This window comes from Dermacentor andersoni, chromosome 7 (genome assembly GCF_023375885.2).
Source record: "Dermacentor andersoni chromosome 7, qqDerAnde1_hic_scaffold, whole genome shotgun sequence".
NCBI lineage: Eukaryota > Metazoa > Arthropoda > Arachnida > Ixodida > Ixodidae > Dermacentor > Dermacentor andersoni.
In genome coordinates this window covers 11,269,781-11,293,002 of record NC_092820.1, presented here as the reverse complement: position 1 = coordinate 11,293,002, position 23,222 = coordinate 11,269,781, and the positions used below count along the sequence as shown (strand labels likewise).

Below are 23,222 nucleotides of genomic sequence, written 5' to 3'. Positions count from 1 at the left end.
GTTAAGAACGATGCAGGATACTTTCCTGTCCAAAGAAAATCGCAGCTGAGCAGGACGCTTGGAAACTCGACAGGAAAGTCGTCTGTGCTCAAGGAAGCGTAGTCATGTTTTCCTATAGACGTACATGATGCTGTGCTTTTCATAAGTTCACTGATGCAATGAGTTCAAATCGAGAGGTAATACCTCCTTTTCACAAATTTTTTTCCCGTCGCAAGGCAGCATCATGTCACAGGGGAATCTTCCGTGCGTCTTCCAGACGGTTCAAGGCATGTTCCATTACTTGGGCTCGAAGCTGCCCAGCTGTCTCCTTAGATGTCTACATAGACTGACTCCAATGATCGCTAAAATTGGAACACACCCCTAGACCTAGATTGTAGTCTTGCTTGTGGCTCCAGTGGGATTTTAGGTATCAAAAATGTCTACTTACTATATCTGGGCCATTATTTCCTAGCGAACCCTTTTGCTCAATTGTATGCCATTCTTATATTCCACCATTCACAGCTGGCTTAATCACAACGTGGGCAGAGCATTGCTCTGTCCAGTGACAAAGTGTGAAAATGAATGGCATCACAAGATATTGTGGCCCTGACCTTTTTTGTATATTTCAATAAAGAATTCGGCAGATTTTATTTCAGGGAAACGCTCACAATAACCCTCACCTTGGTGCCCCAAAGAGGAGGCAGCGCGAGTCAATGGCTGTCGGGTGCTGTTGCAGAAGTTGTTCGTGCAGACGACACAGTGCCTCCACACCATCCTGGCCACACTCACCTGCAAGCACAACATTGACAATGCTGTGGCTCTAATCATTCAGGTGACATCATATTGTCACTGCCTTGCCCGTTTCTCATGAAGGAGGTCAACACCTAAGGCATGCATGCAGACAGAGGGCAGTACACATAACAGGACAAAACTTGAAGCAGTTTCCTTGAATTCTACACAAACAAATCTGATTTTGTTCATATACTTTGGCACACCAAATCATTGAGTTTAACAATTCTTCTGAATGCATAATCACCTTGAAGCAAGCTGGTTTAGACTTTTCAGCAATTTGGCAGCAATGCTACCGTTGCTCAATATAACTTGTTCTTGGGCAACTTGTGGAGTCACAGCAGTGCAATCAAAAACAAAGGACAGAGGACTGGGAAGCATGGGCACTACACTCATACACATTATTCGTACGCAGAGAACCCATACGGTTTATTCCCTACTGCTTGGCTAGGAGACACTACAGTAAAATCTCGTTATTTCTTTTTTATTTAAAAATACTGCAAGCCATCAATCTGCCCCTAGCAGGAGGGGCTACAATATAAAAATACCAGATGACTGATAGAAGTATACAATGGCAATTACAATTTGCACACTATTATTACTGATACAAACAGTATCAGTAACATAATATATACATTTCTGCTTAAAAGGAAAAAAGAATTGGTCAGTTTCAGCAACAAAATCACCTGAAGCAACAGTAGTTACAGGAAGCAAGTTCCAGTCCTCAATAGTTCGTGGAAGAAAACTAAACTTAAAGCTGTTTGTCTTCGCAAATGTAGGATGAAGTGAAAGCAGGGTGTCTACCAAGTTGACATTTCCAAATTCCCCGAGTTTTTCAGGTTTTCCCCGAGTGCCTTTGCCAAATTCCCTGAGTGATGCAGAAATATGTTTTATGTCAAGACATGCAGAAACCATATTGCCCAATGCTGTCACTCTCTAGTAAGCATATGAAAAAATTTAACAAGAACGACTTAATCTAATTTGAATATTAAGGAGTAGTGTTTATGTTATTTGAAAAGAAAATATAAAGAAGGGGTTAGTAAAATGCACAGCAAATGAAATGTCTTCCAAAAAAATTGCAAATTGAGTTAGACATTCTCAAATACGAATAAAAGGGAGATGCATACAGAAGCAAATATTTTCGAATATGAGTTATTTCTATCAACTGATAGCAAGCTCAGTGGTACAAGGCCCGAACTTTGTCACAATTGACATTCTCTCTCAACAGCTCGTAAATCAACCTGAACTGTCCTTACTCTCAGCCCGTGCACAACGCTACACTGTGTTTCACTGCTTTAAAGAGTTCATTTTGGTTTGGATGAGGGACACCTGTATCTCGGTATCAGCCAACACTTAGTTTTTTTGAGCTCAAGCTTCTTCAAAACGGCGGTAGCACCCTTCCTTTCCCATTCATTCGTCAATGTATAGGTCCTTCCTGTTCTCGTCCTCCTTCCGCCGCTCGATCGCCCCACGGACCATTTGAGGCATCTTCTTGGTCAGTTGTACAATCAACGTCCGATTTTTTTTAATTGCCTAGGGGCCGCGAGAACGTCCGAAAAGTCAGCCAGTTGGAAAAAATGAATGCGTGTCTTTTACTGCCCTTAAGAGCTCAAACCGCCACAGGCACATTCGAAAATGCTCTGAAGGCCTGTCGGTACACGCATTAGGCATATCGGTGCTCGTACAGGAGATACCGGGTGCACGCGTGTATAATTAAGGAATACGTTATGTGTCCCGTGGCAATAGCCCCTTCCTACGCTTGTGATGCTTCACTGCAATACTTTTGTATATGCTTCATCAAGTAACACTTCGGTACAGAGGCGAAACTGACTTTCGGGAACCGGCATTATGCAATGCACCGTGCTTTCTGTGATGACCCACTTATGGGGGCAAAGGTTCGTGTACTCAATGGTTCGGTTGGTTCTCTTAGGCGGAGCCTCCAAGAACCCAATTGAGGACAAAGCCGTTGGTTTGAACACACACACAAATACTTTTAATCAAACTAAAAAAGGCTTAAGATAAATAGAAGGAAATAGAAAACACGCCTAAAATAAACACTCAAGCAGACATTGCGGCAAGGAACACACATAGGGCTTGCATGAGGTTAACGAGTGCGCGAGTCCGGGCTTGCCACGAGGGCGGGGACGCGTCACAGTCTCGACGCGGCGACGTGGCGACAAGCTGGCGATGATGATGATGATGATGTGTGTGGTTTAGTGGCGCAAGGGCCAGATATGGCCAAAGAGCGCCAAGACAGTGTTACTGATTTCGCGGTGGAATGATGGGTCCTGTGAAGAAGATGTGACTTGGCTGTAAAGTGGCCTAAAAATAGTCGCTGTAAAGTGCGTAAAATCTACAAGCTATAAAATTATGGCGATGACCAATGACGAATACTATGAACACTAGAATGTATTGGGAAAAATGATGCAATGTACAAAATATGTGAGATGCTAAAATTTTCTAAGAGCACTACTGCCTCGCCAAAACCCTTGAACCCAAGGGACGAGAGGCATGTGCTATACGAAACAACTATCACAGTGCTACTATCCTCTATAGAGAGGAGGCGCTACGAACGTATGGGCTAATTACATGTAGTACAACATCTTTCAGGAAACCTAGGACAGCGCTGGTATCAAAGAGCGGTTCTGCACCGAGTAACATAACAGGATGAAGGGGGATGTGCTGCCGGTATGCTAACGGAAAATGCTTCTTTCTTTCATATTCGGCTTCCTGGCACTCCAGCAGGACGTGGAGGACGGTCAGCCTCTCCCTGCATCTACCACAGGTTGGAGGCTCGTTTCCAGTGAGTAAAAAGCTGTGCGTGCCAAATGTGTGTCCTATTCTTAGACGACAGAATAGGACATCTGCCCGGCGTAATTTTGTTACAGGAGGCCAGAGACCTAATTGTGGCTTTATTACATGCAACTTATTATTTGTTTCCAGGTCCCACAATCGTTGCCAGTAGTTTTGCAGTTTCCTTCTTAAGAAAGGTTTCAGGTCTGTGACAGGGACTGCAGCGGTAGAATTAACAGTGTGTGATGCAATTGATGTGGCCATCTGGTCCGCTAGAACGTTACCCTGGATGCCCCTATGGTCCAGCATATAATCACCTGCTGGTTAGATACATATGCTTTACATAAGACGGAATAGAGTTCAATTATTATAGGATTTTTGTGCTTACAGAACGACATCAAAGACTTCACAACACTAAGGGAGTCCGTATATATAACTGATTTTTTGAGTTTTGATTTCCTTATATGCTTCACGGTCGACAATATTGCGTAGGCCTCAGCCATGAAGATACTAGTTTCCGGATGCAGTAAATCGGATTCCGAGAAAGATGGACCGACGGCTGCATATGACACCCCCTCACGTGACTTCGATGCGTCTGTGTAAAACTCCGTGCAGGAGTGTTTGTATTGCAGTTCCCGGAAATGCATCTGGATTTCAATCTCTGGAGCGTGTTTTGTAACCTGCATGAAAGATATATCGCATTGTATCATCTGCCACTCCCAAGGAGGTAGCAGCTTAGCTGGAGGCATTAGGCGGAGCTCGAGGAGTGGGACATGCATTTCATCACTAAGCTCCCTCACACGCAGCGAGAAAGGCTGTCTTACGGAGGGACGGTTGCGAAAGAGTATAGCATATGTCATGTCATTGACGGTATTAAAACAGGGATGTTCACAATTTGAGTGGACTTTCAGAAAATATGTTTGGCTGATGTATGTTCTCTGGATATGAAGTGACCACTCATTTGATTCTGCAAATAAACTTTGTACGGGACTCGTTCTGAAAGCTCCTGTGGCTAAATGGATACCTAGATGGTGAACAGGGTCTAGCATCTTTAGCGCACTCGGGGCGGCAGAGTGATAGATTACGGCACCATAATCTAATCATGAACGGATCAGGCTCTTATAGAGATTAATTAAGCACTTCCTGTCACTACCCCACGAAGTATGGGATAGAAGTTTCATTAGGTTCATTGTTTTCAGACATTTTTCTGTAAGATGTTTAATGTGGGGGACGAAAGTGAGTCTGTAGTCTAGTATAACACCTAGAAATTCGTGCTCTTTGTTTACGGGTATTTGTTGTCCACATAGTTCTAAGCAAGGATCTGGGATCATTCCTCTCTTTCTTGTAAAAAGAACGCAAGAGCTTTGTTAGGATTGATCTTAAATGCATTATTGTCTGCCCACATTGATACTTTGTTCAGGCCATGCTGTACCTGCCTCTCGCAGACTGCGAGGTTACAAGATTTGAAAGCTATTTGTATATCGTCCACGTAGACAGAATAAAAGATTGCCGGTGGTAATGAAGCGCGAAGCGTGTTCATCTTCACGATGAAAAGTGTGCAGCTGAGCACGCCTCCTTCGGGTACACCCGTTTCTTGCATAAAAGGTCGTGAAAGTACATTGCCAACTTTTACCCGGAAGGTACGACTGGACAGATAGCTTTCTATTAGGTTAAGCATATTTCCATAGATACCCATTTCTAACAAGTCTCTTAGGATTCCGTAACGCCACGTCGTATCGTACGCCTTCTCCATATCGAGGAATATGGATAAGAAGAATTGTTTGTGTACAAATGCGTCCCGGATATTTGCTTCTACTCAGACAAGATGGTCAGTTGTGGAGCGCCCTTCTCGGAAGCCGCACTGATAGGGATCAAGGATTTTGCTCAGTTCAAGGAAGTGAATGAGTCGCCGATTAAACATTTTTTCAAATACCTTACAAAGGCAACTCGTGAGGGCGATCGGGCGGTAACTTGCCACTAAGGAAGGATCTTTGCCTTGTTTCAAAACAAAAACCACAATGGCTTCTTTCCATGCAGTTGGGAGGTATGCTGCAGCCCAAATGGTGTTGAAAAGTGTGAGTAGTGTAACTTGGGTGTCATTGTGTAGATTTTTGATAATTTCATACATGATTCTGTCAGATCCCGGTGCAGAGCTCTTGCATGAGCACAAGGCAGCTTTCAACTCGGCAATACTGAAAGCGCAGTTGTACGATTCATTCTGCAGACATTTTCTTTTGAGTGGCTTACATTCTTCTATTTGCTTATACTTCAGGAAGGATTTCGAATAATGTTTTGAACTTGACACACTCTCAAAGTGCTCCCCAAGTGAGTATGCCTGATGTTGCAGCGTATCACCCTGTGTGTTTACCAGAGGGAGTGAATATGTTCGTCTCCCGCTAATTATATTTACGCGGTTCCAGACTTTCGCCTCATCTCTAAACGAGTTGATGTTCGATAAAAGCTTTTGCCAACTCTCTCTTCTGGCCTGTCGGCGGGTTCTCCTGCCTTGAGACTTAACTTTCTTAAAGTTAACAAGATTCTCTGCAGTGGGCGAAGCACGTAGCAACCCCCACGCTTTGTTTTGATTCCTACGTGCGACTCTACATTCATCGTTCCACCACGGGACATGCCATTTGCATGCCGAGCCACTTACTTCACGTATGCATTAAGATGCAGCATCTATAATGAAAGCTGTAAAGTAATCCACAGCAGCATCAATTTCTAACGACGTCATGTCATCCCATGGTATGCTAGTTAAGGTTCGGAATTTCTCCCAGTCGGCTGTATCGATTTTCCACCTAGGAGCCTGTGGTAGACATTCGTTTTCTTTATATGTTCTTAGTAGTATAGGGAAGTGGTCGCTCCCGTAAGGATTGTCGTTAACTTCCCATTCAAGTTCAGACAGTAGTGACGGGGAGACTAGGCTAAGATCTATTGAAGAAAATGTTCTGTTTGTATGTCGCTTCCATCTTATTCAGAAGACAAGCACCAGAAGAGAAAAGGAACTGTCCAACAAGACGTCCTCGCGCATCTATACGAGGGTCGCCCCACAGGTAGTTGTGTGCATTGAAGTCGCCAAGAACCAGATAAGGTTCTGGCAATTCATCTATAAAGGATTGAAATTCATGTTTAGTTAATTTGTAATGTGCGGGTATATAAAGCGAGCAAATAGTGATGAGTTTGTTTAGCAGAACAGCTCGCACCGCCACTGCTTCAAGGGGCGTTCGTAGCTGTAAAGGTTGACATGCTATACTTTTATGAGTGAGAATCGCCACACCACCCGATGATGCGACGGCATCATCGCGATCTTTGCGAAACGTAACATACGTATGGAGAAAGTTTGTGTGTTTGGATTTTAAATGTGTTTCCTGTAAACACAGCACTCTTGGATTATGTTTGTGGATGAGTTCTTGCAAATCATCAAGGTTTCTAAGAAGACCTCGGACGTTCCACTGAATTATTTGTGTATCCATTTTTAATGTAAATTGGTGCTGTGTTTATGGAAACGGAAGTGATGCCTTAGATTACAGAGCTCTTTCGAGGCCCTGTAACCGGGGTTTTGCTTTTTCTGAAGCGTTCGAGGGAGCCTCGCCGCTCCTTAGGCGCTTGGTGCGCCTTGAGGGTTGGTGTAGTATCCATTGCCTCTAGTGAGGCGCCGGACACGTGCTCTTGCGAGCGAGATGTTGTCAGGGAGGGTGCCGCCTTGGAGGGCAAGACCCCTGCGCCCACCAGCCCGGAGGTCGATGGGGCACCCTGAGGAATTTGGCTGCGCCGGCTGTTGCCAGCGCTAGAAGGGGCGGGGGTGGGTGGGGCAGCCTCGGCTGCGCCCGCCTTCGGGGTCGGTGGCCCTGTCTGCTGGGTAGACGGAGCAGCGCTAGCTGCAACCGCCGCGGGGCCAGATGGCGTAACTGCCGACTCACGGCTTGTGGGTCGGACAGCCGCCGGAGGCCGTTGTGACGCTGCCCCTTGACGCGCCACTTCGGCAAAGCTGGCCTTAGGAAGGTATGCAACCCGCCTGCGTGCCTCTTTGAATGATATGTTTTCTTTTACTTTGATTGTTACTATTTCTTTTTCTTTCTTCCAAGACGGGCATGACCGCGAGTATGCGGCGTGCTCGCCATCACAATTTACACAGTGGAAAGAATTCTCACAAGCTTCAGAGGAGTGTTCATGCGCGCTGCATTTCGCACAAGTTTGGCGGCCTCGGCAGCTCTGCGAACTGTGGCCAAAACGCTGGCACTTGAAACATCAGAGGGGATTTGGCACGTATGGTCTTACACGAAGCTTGATGTACCCGGCCTCGATTGACTCGGGCAGGACACTTGAATTGAAGGTGAGTATTAGGTGTTTGGTCGCAAGTTCTTTACCATCTCGCCTCATCTTAATTCTTTTGACATTTATAACATTTTGTTCACTGAAGCCCTCCAAGAGCTCAGCCTCAGTGAGCTCCAGCAATCATCGTCCGAGACAACGCCGCGGGAGGTATTCATTGTGCGGTGCGGGGTTACTACTACTAGGGACTCCCCAAATGATGCTAGCTGAGGCAGTTTCTCAAATTGCTTCTGATCGCGGAGCTCCAAGAGGAGGTCACCGTTAGCCATCCTCGACACCTTATATCCTGGACCAAAAACTTCGGTAAGAGACTTAGATACAAGGAACGGGGAGATTGTTCGCACTTTTTTAGCTGGTTTTTCTGCGTGGATGACATGAAAACGAGGAAAATTGTGGACTTGTCCGAAAAACTGAAAAACTTCGGTGCACCCTCGTTTCTGAGGGCGATCAGGTAGTTTAGGAAAAGCATGTTCCATAAGTAATGTTGGGTTTTCGGCCGCGATGCCGACCACCCACCATGGAGCCCAACAGGGGGACGTGACAGAAGTTCCTGCTAGAGAAACCCTGCCAACGCCAGCCGTACATCGCTGCTATAACCAAATACAGCATAACCAAGGCTGGCTAGCTACACAAGGTTAACCCTTGCCGCCGGGAAACTAGGAAGTGAGGAGAAGTGATGAGAAGACAGGAAAGATGAAAAAGGCAAGAGAGAAAGACGAAGATTGGAGAGGACAGGAAAAGGCGACTGCCGATTTCCCCCGGGTGGGTCAGTCCGGGGGTGCCATCTACGTGAAGCCGAGGCCAAAGGGGTGTGTTGCCGCCGCCGAGGGGCCATAAAGGTCCAAACACCCGGCACTGGCTCAACCCCCAGGATCCCCTTTTCCCCGGACACGGCTAAGCCGCGCACGGCTACACGCGGGAGGGTCCAACCCTCGTGTGCTCGGGTACGTGGTGTCGCAACACACCAAACGCCTGCTGACGCAGACGCCCCTGCGGGGGACAAGCTGGCGAAAGGAGTGGTGCCTGTCTCACCATAGGCCGCGGTGTAAGCTGACCGACCGGGCGACCGGAGCGCGCCAGCTCTGGCTAGGCGAGGTAAAGTGGGCGGCTTGGTGGCAGGAGTGGACGGCGGCGGCGTTCTGGCCGGGCAGCTGGATGTAGAGCTCGGGCCCTTAGCCCGACTGCTCCTGTCTCGCCCACGGGCGCAGAAGCTCGAACGCCGGCCTCCGGCAGCAGGCGGCACGACAGACGGGGCGCCGTTCTGGCCGTGCAGCTGGCGTAGAATTCGGGCCCGTAGCCCGACTGTTCTCGTCCTGCCCACTGGCGCAGAAGCTCACCGGCCTTGAGGAGCTGACGGCACGCTCAGGTTGGCAGGAGGCCCCGGTCGGGTGAAGTCCTGGTGGGCTCGGGTCCGGAACCCGACGGCCCGTCTTCAACGCCCGCTCCGGTGGTTGACCTCCTCCTGCCGTCGCTTCCTGGGACTCTCCTGGCGTCTCCCTTGCGTCTCCTCTGCGTCTCCTGGTGTGTCCTCCCCGTCTCCCTTGCGCACCACGCTTTTTCTTCTGGTCTGGCCGATTTGGCATTTTCCGATTGGCTGCCTGACGCCCCGTGGTCTTTTCTAATTGGTTGGTTTTCATGCGCCACGCGTTCTCGTGCCGGACGCTCTTCGGCGTCGTTGTTTTCCTTCTTCCACCTTGGCGCGCGTGCACTCAGTGTCGTCTGCTCTTGACCGTCGCGATCACCGCACCATGTCGCACACCACACATCACACTTTCCAAGCTTCTAAGCCAATCGCAAGGACTGCAAAGGCGGAGTCCGTGACATTGCTGACAGCAGCGAATTCTTTCAATGAATAACACGGCACCCAATTGCAAGAAGCTTCATAGCGAACGTCGAACCAGCTAGGCCTAGCGTTGCCGCAGTGGTAACTACGGCTGCCAGCGGATCTGCGTGCGAGAGCGCCGGTTTCAGGCGGCGAGGTAATCAAAATGGCAGCAGTGGTGGCTTTCATTAATGCCATTTCGGACCTGTGGTCATGGCAAAATGTCCGGAAAATCGGACGCAAAGAATTCTTGCGTCCGAAATTTCTGAAGTTGTGATACATTGACTCTATGGGTACGTGGTGGTGCTGCGAAGCCGTCCAAATTATCAGGAATCCGGAAAGTCGGTCATTGACTGTACACTGGCAACTCCTCCAGCCAACGTCAGGACGTCAAAGACGATTCATTACGATTCCGGTTTGTTACTCGAGCTAGCATTACCGTGACTTTCGACCCTTTAAATAAAATTACAGCTAATCTTCCCTGATAGAGGCACAAATTCCCTGAGTTTTCCCTGAGTTTTTCCAGACTACTCAAAATCCCTGAGAATTTCCGGTTTTCGCGGTTGGTAGACACCCTGTACTCAAAATCCCTGAGAATTCCCGGTTTTCCCGGTTGGTGGACACCCTGTGAAGGTTCTCGGCTGTGAAGCGTCCTTGGAGTGCTTCCACTAGCGTCAGTGCAAGCACTCCAAGGACGTGTCACAGCCGGGAACATTCAGTTCATACTATATTTGAGAAGACACTGTTTTCGCAGTAACATGGCTGGAACTCCAAACAAACACATATCCACATTTGAGTCTCTACCACGCCATACACCCTACGCTGTATTCCTATAAATGCCCACACTGCGATCAATGCGCAATGCTTTACCACATGGCACAGGCTCAAGCAAGCACACCACAGCTCGCACCTATAACACACCTCACCACACGCCAATACGAGGCAGCCCTGTCCAGCTCCGACTCGATGAACCAGCTCCACCTGGTCAACCAATCGAGAAGGACAGCTAAGGCCACTGGACTCTTGGACCGAGGCGACCACCCACTGCACAGCGGAAGAGCTACCTACACTCGTGTGCTCTCTTCTACAAAGTTGACTTTCTCTCTTTCCTTCTCTGCTTGTAGTGCTGAGGGGATGAAGACAACTTTGAGACTAAATTTTCCTCTTAGGCATTTGTGAAGAGAAGTCAAACAATTTTTCTTTGAGTTTCTAATTCCAGTATGTGGTTTGCTATCATAAGGGAAGGTGAATCATGTTTTGTATACTTGCCAAGTATAAATCTCACTAGCTTAGGGCTAATCTGCTCCAGTTGTTCAATCTCCTTTTTATAATAAGGATCCAAGACGATTTTAGCATATTCTAATTTTGGTCTCACACAGGCGTTATAAGCAAGCAATTTATCCTGAACCAGAGCGTCTTTTAGTTTTCTTTTAAGAAACCACAGTTTGCGCAATGCTGATGCGCAAATTTTAGCGATGTGTCTTGACCAATTTAATGTACTGGAGATAGTGATGCAGAGATATTTATATCCATCGACCTTTTTCACTGAATTGTTGCCAAGTGAACATGAGAACATGCTGAGAAATGTCTTTCTTGTTGTGCACATAAGCACAGTTTCTCGCACATTCAACACCCCAACGATCACACCGATTAAAAATAGTGGTAATTGAATCCTGTAAAAAGACTATGGTCCTCCTGCAATAAAATTTGTTTATAAATTGTGCAATCATCTTCAAACATTTTTATGACTACCACTTATTGTATGATACTAAATCATTAACATACAAAACAAATAGAAGAGGCCCAAGAACAATACTTTGTACTGCCCCAGATGTGACTGGTAGTAAGTCTGATGAGTGACCATTAATTTCAACGTATTTTTTGTTAGTGAGGTATACTTTGATCCAACAAAGTGTTTTGTGGTAGCACTATCTACTGAAGTTTATACAGCAATTTACTGTCTGGAACTTTATCAAATGCTTTGCAAAAATCTAAGAATAAAAGACATTTGTCCAGAGACATCCAAAATACTCATGCATAACAGACAAGCTGGGTAACTGCTGACAAGCTTTTTATAAATCCATGTTGGCAATTTGATATGTCCTATCTAAACAAGAAATCATACAAAAAGGAAACAACTCTCCAACAGCAGCTTCTAACATACACTGGTCGATAATTAGCCAATAAAGGATCACCTTTCTTATACACTAACTACACAGGCAATTCACCAATGATCAGGTACGACACTAGTATTTAAAGATAAATGTGATACCTGTGCAGTCTAGTGTTTCAAAGACACATTGGGAATACCACCTGAGCCTGGGGATTATTCAGTATCGAGACCAAATGGCATTGATGTAACACCTTTAGAAACCACTGTGGTATGATCAGTAAACAAAGCTTCATCTTGCAATTCATATTCAACTGGTTAAGTAAAACATTATGAAAATAGTTGCTCAATGCCTGTGATTTTATCTGTAACCAGCCTTCTATTGAGCATTATCGACTTTATTCCCCGTTCTGATTGTCCTAGGTACTGCAAGAACTTTTTTTGGAGCATTGTTAATAAAGTCCAGTATAATTTCTGCGAAGAACTTATTTCTAGCTTGTCGCATTTTAGTTAATAGCTAACATTGCAGTTCAAAAAGCTGTAATGGCGTTGGTCTAGGCTTTCTTTTTAACATTATTATTTTGCATTTCATCTCAAAATCCCTGCTGATCCAAGGGCTCTCATGTCTAACTTTTGATTTTATGGTGCAATGCAATAATTCATCATATTCCAAAAAACATGCCTAGAATTTTCTATGCTGCTTGTGTCAATGATCAGATGCAAGTCTAGGTAATTACATATTGAGACATCATCTGCATGGCTGTACTCCTTAATCGCAGTTATGACTGGCGACTTTCTCGAATTTTGTTTCTTTGTTCAAACAAAAGTATAACAGTTTATGGTCACTTATTCCTGTTTTTACACTAATTGACCCTGTACTGAAAAAGATGGCTAATAAACAGAAAGTCAAGAAGAACTTCAGTTTGGCCTAGTTCGTGTTTACTGCATATCATAATTGACTGCAAATAAAGAAGGGGACAGCGGAAGAGAAGACAAAAACGACACGGGCGGTTTTGATAATTGGTTAACCCCCCCTAGGCTGACAAGTGCTCTTGTTTGCTATGTTCTGTGCCTTTTCTATTTGTCTATATATTGCCACAGGTTGCCGTGAATAAAGCAGTTGAAAGTTACCGCCCGTGTCGTTTTTGTGTCCTCTTCCGCTGTCCCCGTCTTTATTTGAGGTCAATATGATGTGCAGAAGGTCAACAGCTGAATTACCAAGTGCTGGCTGGCACACAAGTTGCTCAAGATTGTGAGATAAATCACCTGTCAGAATACCACCTTTTTTGCATATTTCAAAAAGAGCATCATGTAATTTGACAATAAACATTGCATCTGTGTCAGGCAAGCGATAAACCACACATAAGAAAAAGGTAACTTTCGTCAGTATCATTAACAGCAAACTTTCATGGTTGACGATGTGGTCGAAGAGTGTGGCGCCAATAGTATTGGCTTTCGTGATTACCGCGACATTGCCCCCACGAGAACTTCTGTCAAGTCTAAATGTCTTATAATGCCTTGGTATGATTTCACAGTTGCCGGCCAAATCACAAAGCCATGTCTCAGCGATAACACACATGTGCAGATCATAGCTAAGCAGAATATGGTCAAGTTTATCCACTTTCTTTAGTACGCTTCTTGCACTGGAAGAAACCAAGTGCAGCTGATGCATCCTTCACTGCTATCCCTTATAGGGTTGTTTATCAGTTTTCAACATTTCTTTTCGCGAGTTATCCCAAAGTAAAGATTGGCCGCCAACTTTAACCGTGTTGCACACCAATGAGACCTTTTTTCCAGCTTCTCTGTCTGATTCCGCACTTTGCCAAAGCAACCTATGCTCACAAAATGTGTCTGCGCATGAATAATTTTTTCAATGCATATTTGCGCTTCTTTTAGCTTACTTGCATTTCTGAAAATTTCTTGCTTTTTCTGCACAGTCTCAGAAATACAGGACAAGCAGACGAAGTGAAGAAGCTTTTCCTACACTGAGTATGTGCCACAGACTTGCACTCAACACCTATCTTGTTCCTGAGCAGCCCATTTATCACTTTTGTGTATAATACAGATTCCGATTGATTGCCAGCTTCAGAAATACCAAAGACAATCGGGTACGGATAACGGTTTCTATCTTCAAGGTCAACAAGCTTTTCTTGTTGCTTCTGAAGATATTTTTTCACATTTATAATGGAAGGATTTATCGCTTCACTTTCACCAACTTTGATCTGGACCTCATTAACACTATCCTCAAGGCTATTTAATTAACTATGAAAACCTTGTATTGTTTTATCGGTTGCATTCAAATGGTCTCTTAGTTCAGATATTTCTGCTTTAAAGTCTCTTTGACCATCTAAAAGAGCCTGAAATATTTCTTCAACCCCAGGTTCAATTCAACATCACCACATACAAGAAGCTTACATGACCAAAGACACTCATAGGCAATAAACAGCTGGGGTAGTTGGTGGATAATGTGGATCAGGTACATACTAAGTGACGTACTAATTAACCGACAATGGCAGCTAAGTATCTGTAGACTTCCCAGCCTCACGCAATTCTCTCTTAAACACATACAGAGACAAGTTTTATTTACAAGCAAGCAGTAAAAGATGTTTGATTTCCAATTGCCGCCGCAGCGGCCTTTCAGCCATGACCGCATACTCACACTCAGCAACACCGCAAGCGGGTTTTTCCATCAGGCCCCACTTCTCTGCAGATGTCCTCAAGACAATCAATGCACACGCGTATTGGATGAAAAAGGGCCATCATCCACTTATACGTCATAATCATGCATGACGTGGAAGCTCCTGGAGCTATGGGAGCAGGAAACACGTCATAGCCACCATCTATGGCCTATGCATACTACATTTTGCCAATTCCGTGCGGAAAAATGAAGTACATACTGCGCACTAACCATTCAGCATGCAGTAAGTGACTACAGCTTAAGTGGGCAGCCAATATGTTAGGTTAAATAGTGACAGGGTCAGGGATTCATCACAACTATATTTAAACCGGAATTACTTATTAGGCAGGTATGAATTAAAGAGGTTTTGCTGCAATTAGTCCACTGTGAGCAGGGGCGTAGCCAGAGGGGGGGGGGCTTATGGGGCTTCAGCCCCCCCCCCCCCCCCCCCCCGAAATTTTTTCGTGCTGTCGTGCGCCGCCAACCAAAATAACCCCCGGCACCGGAAATCATGCTGGATTTAGTCTAGAATGTCCTTTTCATGCTCGAAAAGACATTTCAGCGCAAAAATTGCGAAATCGGACTAAATTTCGCGGCAACGCCCATGCACAGGGAGTCACATATCGTAATGCAACGAGCCCCTCTCGAGCACAAAGTTTTAAGGGCATTCTGATGGCGAGCGGATTCGTCGTGGCATTTCGCGGAGGCCGCGCAATCGACGGAGCGCATGGATTTCAATTCTGTAACTTTATGGGTATGAAGTTCTCATAAACTGTTGATAGGAAAGATGCATTGACATTTCCAAAGTCATGCTTTAGATTTTAAATTCTGTAACATTGCGGGCTTAATGTTGTTACGAACATTTGAAGCCAAAGGTGCGTTGACTTTTCTAAAGTCCTACAACGGACCATACAACGAGACAAGCCAAATCAACACACTATCGGACAAGTGTACAAAGCACGCAGCGAGGTCCGACGAGACGAAGCATTGTGGTGGTTCTTTGTGGCAGTGTGTCACAGAAAAGAATATCAAAAATTTGTTTTCACTTGCGCCAAAGCATCCATGTCAAGGTACTAAAGCCAGCAAAGGAAACTACATTCTTACTTATTTTTCTACTTTGACTTTCATTCCTGAGAACACATTGAGCCTCTTCATTTTTTCTTCTTTTTTTCTCTCTCTTTCTTTTTTTTTTTTTGTTTGTTCTCGCTACCCACAGGCTGCTGGAACCAGCCATAGTGCACGTGTTTTTCTCGTGTTGCCCCGATCCCCACGCAGCACACTTCGATGCGCGTTCGTTTTTCTCTAACCGAGTGGATTTTCCTCTGGCATAGTTTTGGACGCTTTCTGGCTAGCAGATGAGAAAAAGAAACAAATGCGTGGCCGCTCACCGCCATCACTGCGGGGACTCGATGGATGGCAATGCGTTCGCTCGAGCGGAATTTCTCCGGAAAATTAGGATACGATACCGCACAGCATGCCTATGGTTATCTGTGGACCAATCGTCTCACGTTTTCTTCGATATTCCTTCGGTAGCCGCATTAGGTGCCCAAAGTAAGCATTCCATTATGATCAACATGCCTTCCTTGCGTTTTTTCAATTCCATGCCCCCACCCTACAAAAGAAAAAAATACATTGTTGCGGCGCAGCAAATTGTTGCATGGTGAAAGTTTGATTTTGTTACTTCTTTTGTGGAAAGTAACGGGCCACGGGACGCGTCAGTTGGCGGATACTCATATTATTGCGGTAGCAATTATGTGGACCCTCGAGGCGCATTCCTGCCGTCGCCGTCGCCCTCACGTTCCGTATAAAGTCCGAGGGCAATAACATCGTGACCGCGCACCGCATGTGCGAGTGAAACCGTAAGAGGGGGGGGGGGGTGGCATGGGTTTGCCGATGATGGTGGCTCAATCTTGTGTGCGCAAGGGAGAAAAGCAGGGAGGAAGCTCGCTGCCTCCTGTCGCGCACGATACATCAGAGGGAGTCGAGGGAGGGGGGGGCTGTGATCTGCGAGTCTGTGGTTGCGCAACATGTTTATTTGCCTTGTTTGACGCCTTTTATATAGTGACTTTTTCTTAGATACGTAGATTTATTGGAGACATAGGTATCGATATATATCTTGTTGCGAGGTTTTGTGTATACGTGTAGTGAACTTTGTTTCCAGTGACACTTTTTGCCTTCTATCAAGCTGTATCTTCGCATTTGCATTTTCCATTGTATCTTTGCATTTCTAATGCACGAGGGCGAGTGCAATGGAAATGAGCCAACCCACCTCGCGCAATAATGGTTCAGTTCATTATCTGCGAGGCATGCACACAGCACAGAGGCATCTCTCGTTTACGAAAGTGACACACAGGTGTGAGGATAAAAGTTCTTTAATGCTCTTGTACATTGGGTTGAACTTGGTTTCGTAGTATAATGGACACTCCGAAAGTTTCACAGCATGTTGTCGTGAGGTTTTTGACAGCTGAAGATGTTTCGGAAAAAGAAATTATTCGCCGTGTGGCTGCCATGTACATTGAACATTGCATTTCATTGGCCACTGTGAAGCGTTGGAGCAAACGGTTCCAAGAAGGACGTGAAAGTTGCGAAGACAATCCAAGACCGTGCCAAAGCCACCGTGCAATCAACCCAACACAATTGCAAAGGCTAATTAGAAAAGAACGGAGGATAAACATAGGTGAATTGGCAGGGCGTGTGAAGATCCGTCATGGTTCGGGTCACACCATAATTCATGAACATCTCGGTTATCGGCTCTTGTGTGCGCAATGGGTGCCCAAGATTTTGAACCACGGCCAGAAGACAGAGAGGTTCGGCGCTGCCTTGACTCATATAATCCTGTATCACAATTAGGGTGACTACTTTTGTCTGCAATTGTGACCGGGAACGAATCATGGTGCCACTACTACGAGCCTGAAAGACGACGGCAAAGCTTGCAGACGAAACATTTCAATTCATAATCCCAAAGAAAAGCGAAGGCCGTCATTTTTGCCGAAAAGGTGTTGACTTTTTTTCGGTCGTCAGGGGCCATGACTGATCGAATTTGCTAAACCTAGAGACAATCGTTTCGGATATTGTAAAACGTCGGATCGGCTGCATGTCGCAATCAAAAACAAATGATGTGGAAATTGAGGAATGGGGTCACCTTGCTCCACAATGCCCGTCTCCACGTTGCTGATGTCAACATAAAACTGGCAAAGTTCAACTGGGAAATGCTGCAACATTTGCCATACAGCCTAGACCTGTCGCCTTGTGACTTCCACATTTTGGAGCATTTGAAAAAAACAGCTTGAAGGAACCACAATTGTGTCGGACGATGACATGAAGGAGTAAGTCAGACTTTTTGAAGCAGCGACCCAAGGAATTTTATGAGATGGGAATCAGGTGACTGGTTAGTCAGTGGGTCAAATGTCTAAATGCTTATGCAGACTACATTTAAACAAAGTACGCCGTTAGTCACATATTTGCATTGGCTGACTTTCATTTGACTCGCCCTCGTACATTTGGCAGAATTCCTTATTTTTATATTTATTTCATTTATTCCATACTGATAGCCTGGGTGCCATGGCTTAAGCAGGAGTGAGCATACATAATTTTTTTGGCCAAATAGTTGCAACATATAACATCACAAAGACATGGTGAAAAAAATAGAAAAATAACTGAACAAAGAAAAAGACGGAAATAAACGTAGCGTTATCTACAATGAAGTGCAGCATTATACAACCAACACAATAAGAAAAAAATCAGGCTTGGTGCCCAAGCCCATTTATAAATAGTTTGACTGTTTCACATTTTACAACATCAACTGGTAGACAATTCCATTCAGGGGTTGTTCTCGGAAAAATAAATTTTTTAACGTATCAGTGGAATTTATAAAATCTGCAACTTTCTTAGAGGGACAAAAGCGCATGGTACATTCTGACAATGGTTTTATATATGATGCCTTATCAATTCCAATTTTGTCATGAAAAACTAAATACAAGAATTTCAGCCTTTCCGTACTTCTTCGTATCCTTTGAAGCACCACTTTTTGTAAGACATGTTCTCTCCATTGCGACTATAATTTCGGTGAAATTACTCACAATACACGACCGATGACAGCTGCTCCTGCGCAATGCATTCTAACAAAGGACAGTGTCATTGAGATTTTCCCTGGTCTTTGCATATGTACAAAAATGTAAACAAAGTTCTTGAACAAAAGAGATAGAGAGATGCAAATCAGAGAAAAGCACGGAGGTTCACAAAGTTTCATTAAAATATTCGTCCTCAACTTGTTCATTTCATGGCCTTTACATGTTTCATATCAGCGGCATGCACTGCTTTGCTGGTTTCAAACTGATATAGTTCTAAAGTTCGTGTGATGTTTTCTTTAAGTATTAACTAGACAGAAAGCATGGAAGCACTGATATCAGCTATTTCGGGAACAATTTTTGAGACATACGAGTATACTCATCATCATCATCATCATCATCATCAGCCTGGTTACGCCCACTGCAGGGTGAAGGCCTCTCCCATACTTCTCCAACTACCCCGGTCATGTACTAATTGTGGCCATGTTGTCCCTGCAAACTTCTTAATCTCATCCACCCACCGAACTTTCTGCTGCCCCCTGCTACGCTTCCCTTCCCTTGGAATCCATTCTGTAACTCTTAATGACCATCGGTTATCTTCCCTCCTCATTACGTGTTCTGCCCATGCCCACTTCTTTTTCTTGATTTCAACTAAGATATCATTAACTCACGTTTGTTCCCTCACCCAACCGGCTCTTTTCTTATCCCTTAACGTTACACCTATCATTCTTCTTTCCATAGCTCGTTGCGTCGTCCTCAATTGAAGTAGAGCCCTTTTCGTAAGCCTCCAGGTTTCTGCCCCGTACGTGAGTACTGGTAAGACACAGCTGTTATAAACTTTTCTCTTGAGCGATAATGGCAACCTGCTGTTCATAATCTGAGAATGCCTGCCAAACGCACCCCAGCCCATTCTTATTCTTCTGATTATTTCAGTCTCATGATCCGGATCCGCAGTCACTACCTGTCCTAAGTAGATGTATTCCCTCACCACTTCCAGTGCCTCACTACCTATCGTAAACTGCTGTTCTCTTCCGAGACTGTTAAACATTACTTTAGTTTTCTGCAGATTAATTTTTAGACCCACCCTTCGGCTTTGCCTCTCCGGGTCAGTGAGCATGCGTTGTAGTTGGTCCCCTGAGTTACTAAGCAAGGCAATATCATCAGCGAGTCGCAAGTTACTAAGATATTCTTCATTATCTCTTATCCCCAATTCACCCCAATCCAGGTCTCTGAATACCTCCTGTAAGCACGCTGTGAATAGCATTGGAGAGATCGTATCTCCCTGCCTGACACCTTTCTTTATTGGGAACTTGTTGCTTTCTTTATGGAGGACTATGGTGGCTGTGGAGCCGCTATAGATATCTTTCAGTATCTTTACATACGGCTCGTCTACACCCTGATTTCGCAATGCCTCCATGACTGCTGAGGTTTCGACTGAATCAAACGCTTTCTCGTAATCAATGAAAGCTATATATAAAGGTTGGTTATATTCCGCATATTTTTCTATCACCTGATCGATAGTGTGAATATGGTCTATTGTTGAGTAGCCTTTACGGAATCCTGCCTGGTCCTTTGGTTGACGGAAGTCTAAGGACGAGTATACTATTTTATGAAAAAATCCATATTTTACTCCTCTATCTGGACAGTGCGTAGCATTCAACTATTCGTTTGCCGCATCTTTCGTAATGGCAATGCAGTTATTATTAATGTATTTGATCCCTCGACAAATTCCATGCGGAGGAGGCGGAGCCGGACCGTGAGCCCCCCCCTCGAACGAAATTTCTGGCTACGCCACTGACTGTGAGGGTAGCATTCTTGGTGCTCTGTTCATTGCATATGTTTTTTAAGTAATAGCTAAGATGGCTTCAGCAAGCTACTCTTTCCGCAGGTCTCCTTTGTTGCAAACCTTGCTTTGTTGCTTATTTCAGCTGCAAGACTATTGCTACTGATGACATGGGTGTGTGCAAATTTATATCTGATATGACTTGCGCTGCTAAGAGAAGGCAGTACAAGCATTCAAAAACATGGAAATAAAGGCAAATGACAGTCTTACTGCTGCTGAGACAAGCTTCCTCCTAATGAGAAAATGGCTGCTAGTGCGTGATTAACACGACAGAATTCAAGAGCACCTAAATAGCTGTCAGATGACAAAACTAGGATGCTATTATCTTCAAAAGATATTGACACATATGCTTCTTTATCTTTCTGAGGTGACCGCTGTTCGCCGGCTAACAAATGCTCGCGAGGACCACAACGGCAGAGTCGGTGTCATTGCTAGGCCTAGCTTTGCCGCCATGTTGGCTGCGGCTGCCAGCGGGACTGCTTGCGAGAGCACCGGTTCAAGGCGGCGAGGTAATCGAAATGGTGGCGGTGGTGGCTGTGATTGCCGTTTCAAACCTGCGGTCATGGCAAAAATCCGGAAAATCGGTCTGCGAAGGGCTCTTGCGCCCGAAATTTCATGTTCTTAAACACTGACTGTATGGGGTACGTGGCGGTGCCGCGAAGCAGTTCGAATTATCGGGCGTTCAGAAAGTTGTTCGTTGACTGCACACTGGCAATTCCAGCCGACGACACCGTGTCCAAAAACGATTCGTTACGATTTCTCTCTGTTACTCCAGCCACCATTGCTGCAACTTTCGTCCTCTTTCAATAAAATTATACCATTTTCCCTGGTAGAAGGACAAATTCTCCGAGTTTTCCCTGAGTATTTCCATACTATTAAAGATCCCTGAGAATTCCCGGTTTTTCCAGTTGGTGACACCCTGAAGACATTTCATTGGCAGAACGTGTGAACATCAATCACGATACGGTTCACACCATAATTCATAAACATCTCGGTTATCAGCTCTTGTGTGCGCAATGGATGCCCAAGATTTTCAACCACCACCAGAAGGAGAGGTTCGGCGCTGCCTTGACTCATATGATCTGGTATCACAATGAAGGTGACAACTTCTTGTCTGCAATTATCGCTGGGGATGAATCATGGTGCCACTATTACGAGGCTGGAACACGATGGCAATGCTTACAGTGGAAACATTCGAATTCACCACTGCCAAAGAAAGCAAAGGCCGTCATTTCCGCCAGAAAAGTGTTGCTGACTTTCTTTTTCTATCATCACGGGCCATTACTGATCGAATTTGCTAAACTTGCAGAGACTATCAATCGTTTTCGATTTTGTGAAAGACCAGATCGGCTGCATGCTGCAATCAAGAACAAACAATGTGGAACATTGACAAATGGGGTCACCTTGCTCCACGACAATGCCTGTCCCCACTTCGTTGATGTGGTTAACACAAAACTGCCAAAGTTAAAGTGGAGAACGCTTCAACATCCACCATACGGCCCAGACATGTCGCCTTGCGACTTCCACAATTTGGGGCAATTGACAAAACCGCTCAAAGAACCCAGATTAGTGTCAGACGATGACGTGAAGGAGTCGGTTCCAGACTTTTTGAAGCAGCAACCCAAGGAACTTTATGAGGCAGGAATCACGCAACTCGTAAGTCAGTGGGACAAATGTCTCAATGCTCATGGAGACTACTTTTAATATCGCACAGGCTCAGTTCCATTTGACTCGCTCTCGTATATTTTGCAGAACTGCTTTTTATATGTGCTCTCTGTTGCGACTATAATTTCGGTGCAATTACTCATAATACATGAATGGTGACAGCTATTCCTGCGCAATGCATTAGAAGGAAGGACAGCGTCATTGAGATTTCTCCCTGGCCATTGCATATGTACAGAAATGTAAACAAGGTTCTTGAATGGTGAAGTTTCATTAAAATATTTGCCTTCAACTTCATATTACGACCTTTACATTTTTAATATCAGCAGCACGCACTGCTTTGCTGGTTTAGAACTGATATAGTTCTAAAGGTCGGGTGATATTTTCTTTACTTATTTAATAGACAAAAAACATGGAAGCATTGATATCAATAATTTCGGGCACAGTTTTTGGGACATATGAGTATATTCTTTATTAATAAGTACATATTTCCCTTGTCTTGACAGTGCGTAGCGTTCAAAAATTCATTTGCAGCATCTTTGGCAATTTCAATGCAGTTATTATTCATGTACGTGATCCCTCGACAAATTCTATAAGGAGGAAGCTGAGCTAAACACATTTATTTTAGATTGGCAGCACACGAACACACACACATTTTCCTAATCGCTGTGCCTTAGTCAGCATTTTTAGTAGGACCATGTTCTTATATTGGGCTCATTGTATGCAAAAGCTTATTACATCTCATCACTTGGGTATGTATGTATTGTGCTGTTCGATGGTCATCACACTGATAAGTACGCACACACATCCTCATATCACCTCTTATTATATTTCTATACCTACCCAACGAGAAACTTGTCCGTCACATAAGACAATGAATGGCTCATGCCCCCCTTGAGCAGTGACCCCCGCAAGCAAGCAAAAAAAAGTTTTTAATTGCGAGAGTTTGCTGATCTTGAATATGGTGCCTACTGATAACTAATTGACTGAAAGTGCATATCCAAGTGATGGGATGTATAAGCTTTTGCATAGAATGAAGCAATTTTGCATCTAATTCAGTAGCTGAGTTTCTGCAAATTCAGATTTGTTGACGAACACGAAAAATATACAGAACCCTAGCACCCTAGCCATAAACAGCTTTGCTGTAA

General features: G+C 44.8%; 1 protein-coding gene across 2 annotated transcripts in view; it reads right to left on the bottom strand.

The window, feature by feature from the left end:
* Positions 1–23,222, bottom strand: part of brun (trafficking protein particle complex subunit brun) — a 642,817-nt gene that overhangs the window by 607,229 nt on the left and 12,366 nt on the right. For both annotated transcript variants that reach the window (XM_072289153.1, XM_072289154.1), the window contains exon 2: positions 660–768. In XM_072289153.1, the coding sequence (XP_072145254.1) occupies positions 660–768 (109 nt within the window). The remainder of the gene's footprint in view (positions 1–659; positions 769–23,222) is intronic.